Genomic DNA, 4,295 nt, shown 5'->3' on the forward strand with positions numbered 1-4,295 from the left:
ACGATGGCTCATTTGTTAGAGCACTGCACTGGTAAAGGCTTCTTTTCATTACAGGATATTAAGTAACATGCATACATGTAACTGCAATGATGTAAAATTCCTAACAGTTAACATCTGTTGGAGTAAATTACTGCAGCAACTAAATATCAATATCTTTGGTTTTTTATCAATAACTTTTAAAATATGTCAAATCCTGACATCATTTTTGCACAAACCTTTTCTTTTCTCTTTGGGATTTCCTTTGGAAAGCAAAGCTTTGGAAGACTTGACTCCGATTCAGGCAATGATGTCAGTGATGCAAAACACACATCACTGATACATGTCTGTTTTACTCCCGATGCAGAGATACGTTCAATCTTCAGCAGCTGCCCAAAAAACAAAATATGAGACATTAACATGATGGTGGAACAATGTACATGTAATCTTGTAATCTGACAATTCATTTAAAATCCATGACAAAAGTAAAGCACGTTCTCTGATTCCAAGGTCAATTACCCATTTACTATTTGCCCATGGGTGACTGTCTGACACTTGCACTGGGGGAAAAAGAATGCTTTTTCCTCAAACTATGATAATGACCAACCATTCTACTGCCAAAAATGCAGAAATTTTTTCACAGCTTTATAAAAAAAAAGACATAGGAAAGTAATGTTTTAGCCTTTTACCAAGTATTTTACCTGAACCACCGGCAACACGATTTACAAGCCTAAGTGAAAGCCAGCTTGACGAGGTAATGAGCAAGATGCATTCAAAGAAGACAAAGGATGTCACAAGCTGTCACAAGATGTTTTGTGTTATGTCATAAAGGGAGGCTTGGAAATAGAAGTGTAAGAAGGAACTGCACCCATTGCAGTAACCGACACGTTCAGAATGACCAAACCTGTTAATCTAATTAGTGAAAGTGATATGAAAGATGGTTCTGCCTTTTTTATTGCTAATGTAAATAAATACTCAAAATAACTTCAGTAACAGTGTGGGAATATCTATAAATAAATGTGCATGTCAAATGAAATCAAATATTCGGCAAGGAAACCACAGAAAAACTACTATATTTACTTTGAATTTAATGAGCGACACTCCAAAGGAGCCCGGTAAAAAGAGCAGTAGAAAAGTTAAGCAGAGAGGGGCCTCAGATTTTTTCCAGATTTGCAGAATAAAATGTTAAATTGAATGTTGCAGTGTTTTGGCAAGTTTTGATGGTGTGATTTTCATCCATAACTACATTGTATAAAGGACAAATTCTTGTTTAGAACGGTCGACTTGTCAAACATAAAGTCTGAAGTCAGAAGACAGAGCTTGTTCTGCAGAAATAATGACTCAATAATTGTTTGCCATTTCCTTTAACAAATTCCCTTTCTTCTCTAAGGCAACTACCCATAGATATCTGGTCTTCAGTGATGCTGCAATGAGGAATGATTACCACAATCAGATGGCGTTTGGTTTCTGTCACCCGTAGACAAAGCTCTCACAAATAATGGTCTTGCCGAAACCAGTTGGTAGCACCGTCATAACATACTTGCCTGATAGGAGAGATTCAACCGCAAGTTTCTGCTATTGTTTGTCTTCCATGTTTCCTTTTTGAAGGGATAAATGATCGAAATTTTCCGCAAAAGTCATATCGTGCTTATAATCGAAGCAAAGTCTGACAAGAAGTAAATAAATTAACTCATCAAAAAAATCTGACAACGGTGCATTGTCAACAGACCAATCCAAATTTCCTGTTGCTGGTGCAACGGGAAATTCTGAACACATCGGTTACTGCAATGGGTGCACTCCCTTCTTACACTACTTTTCCCAAGCCTCCCTCGCTTATTTTATTTGTTTGCATGACAAAACACGACTGCCTCAGAAAAGCAGGCCGCTCTACTGATTTATGAAGGGACTGCTCACAGTCAACTACCAATACGTTGTACATCTTGTGACAGTATATAGTAAAAAAAGCACCATCAATGAACCCTTCAATCACCTGAAGCTCTAGCAAAGTCAAATATGTTCAGTTGCATAATGCAATTGCTTCAGAAAAAAAAAGATAATGGACATTACATGTATGAGGGAAAGTCATTGTCATTGCCTTTTAAATCTTCATTTTTAGTGTACCAAATACACTGGGAACTCATCAACAGTAAAGAAAAAGACAACTTACTCTGTTTCTGCAAGGGATAACAGCAAACCCTCCAATCTTGGTTAATGCTACAATAAAAGGAACCTTGCTGATGGGACAAGCAGCTCCACAATACACTCTGTCATAACTACAACTTGATGGATCCAAACGAAAACAGTTTCCAGCCAAAAACTTGGGCTGACAAATGTCATGTGCAACAGCAGGGCAAAACTGGAGGTATTCTTCAACTCTTCCTCTAGCAAATTGAACTAGATCTTCATGAAGCTCAATGCCATGATTAATGCCTTGATTTTGTAGAATGTAACCAGCTATGCAAGAAAAATACCCAGTTCCACTGCCAATGTTAAGGAATGACATACCTAAAAGTTAAGAGAAAGAAGAAATACTTAAGTCCAGCATAGTGGTTAAGATTAAGTACCTTTTAAGCATTTCAGGAATCGATACTATAAATTGCATAGCTAAATGAAATTCATGCTGGGATAAAATCTGCACAATGCTGATCAGTAGCACCCCTTCCATGCCCCCCCCCCCCCCCCTCCTCCCCCCTCCACTGGCTTTGCACTTGTTATTTTACTGTATTTAAACCTATTCCCCTCTCCTTCCCTCCACTTTTTTCTCTGGTAAGTAATCCACTTGATGGATTCAGTGTGACAGTGGCTATGGACTGCCACTGATTCCTCGGCGCGCCCCCCCCCCCCCCCCCCCTTCCTCTTGGCAAATCATTTCCTGATTTCCTGGCTAGTCACTCCCCTGAATTCCCTGTTCCATCAACATTAATTGAAGAACCTGCTCATATGCTCTTCTCTTGTTCTTGAGTTGCAGTGCCTCCTTGTTATTATACTGTCACTGAGTTATTCAATCCTAACCTTACCTTACCCCTAACCCACTCACTCCTCAAGTGCTCCAGGATGTCGCCAGTTGATGAGCAAAATTGTCTGGCATTAGATAGAGTAAAATCTGTAAAATTTGAGAGGCCAGGAAATTCAGGAAAGACTTGTTAAGGCTTGAACTTTTCAGGTTTATTAATAGCTGGGGGAATGGCTCAAGTTTGCTATAAATCCACGGCAAATGCATGGCACATCAGCAAAGACAAGTAAGACACAACGGCTCAAGATTAAGAGCATCTCATGTTCAGTAATTGCAATTGATCAGAGTGAGATTGATAAATGAGGTGTATTTATCTTAGACTGTTCCAAATGCTAATAAACTCAGCTTAGGTCTTTAAGATCTATTGTCTATGGCATTACATGATGGCGATGATTAATTGAAACTACAATCAAATTGATATATGATTAACTTAATTTTTTAAGAGGATTATTTTAAGAAATATCTTAATTTTCATACTTTTAAACCAAACATCCAACATACCTGGAGAAAGCTTTAAGGCTTCCATCACAGTAGCATACATGTGAGGAGCAGATAGATGAACGTGCGGTTCCCCTCGAAGGGGAGAATCGACGTAAGCCTCAAGCTGCAAGTCGTGAGGAACAAAAGCCCCCCTTGGCACCGCTCGAAAAGCATCCTCTACTTCCTTTGTTGTTATCACCCCGGTTTGAACAAACTTATCGACCATTTCTTCGTTATTTCGTCCTGTACATCTCCAGGCTCCTGGTAAGCCAGATAAACTCCTCACAACACCAAAACCTGGTAAAGAAGACATGTCCAGTGCTTCTCGGCAATCGGAATTTTTGTCAATATTCGAAACGCTTTGCAAGCATTTGCCTCGTCACCAAAGTGCTATAAATCACTCTTTTCTAGTCTTTGAAATTTTAAAGACCTGTGAAAATGCTTCGTTGTCTATTCAACCCATCACTACAAAAATTTCGACAGTACATCCATCCGCCAAAGAGGACGTAAAAACAGTCCAAAGACCACCTTATGAAAATCTCTTGCAAGCGCAGGGTTTCCAATCTCCTCTCGAAAAAAAAATGACGCAAGGGAAGATGGGAAGATGGGAACAAAAAATTGAACATTTTTTATTTATTCATTTCACTGTTTTGTTTTTTGTTTTTGTTTTTTTCAGGGCGCTATCTTTCTGCCATCAATAAGATTTCATTTCCCAATTGCAATTATAGACAAGTAAAACTGTAGATAATAACGAAGCTCCGCTGTCATCAGGTCATCTCACTAATAAGTTCTTTGTAAACAACCAATTTTTTTACCGCGTTGATTT

The 4,295-nt window shown here is 38.7% G+C and overlaps 1 protein-coding gene across 1 annotated transcript in view; it reads right to left on the reverse strand.

Annotated features, from left to right (window-relative positions):
* Nucleotides 1–4,019, reverse strand: part of LOC137977606 (uncharacterized) — a 20,956-nt gene extending 16,937 nt beyond the window's left edge. Inside the window, exons 1-3 of the mRNA XM_068824886.1 lie at nt 3,491–4,019; nt 2,144–2,481; nt 216–365 (exon numbers count right to left, since the gene is read on the reverse strand). Of these exons, the coding sequence (XP_068680987.1) occupies nt 216–365; nt 2,144–2,481; nt 3,491–3,782 (780 nt within the window). The 5' untranslated portion in view covers nt 3,783–4,019. The remainder of the gene's footprint in view (nt 1–215; nt 366–2,143; nt 2,482–3,490) is intronic.
* Nucleotides 4,020–4,295: the final 276 nt, after the last annotated feature.

The sequence above is a fragment of the Montipora foliosa genome, chromosome 11, assembly GCF_036669935.1.
Source record: "Montipora foliosa isolate CH-2021 chromosome 11, ASM3666993v2, whole genome shotgun sequence".
Taxonomy (NCBI): Eukaryota; Metazoa; Cnidaria; class Anthozoa; order Scleractinia; family Acroporidae; genus Montipora; species Montipora foliosa.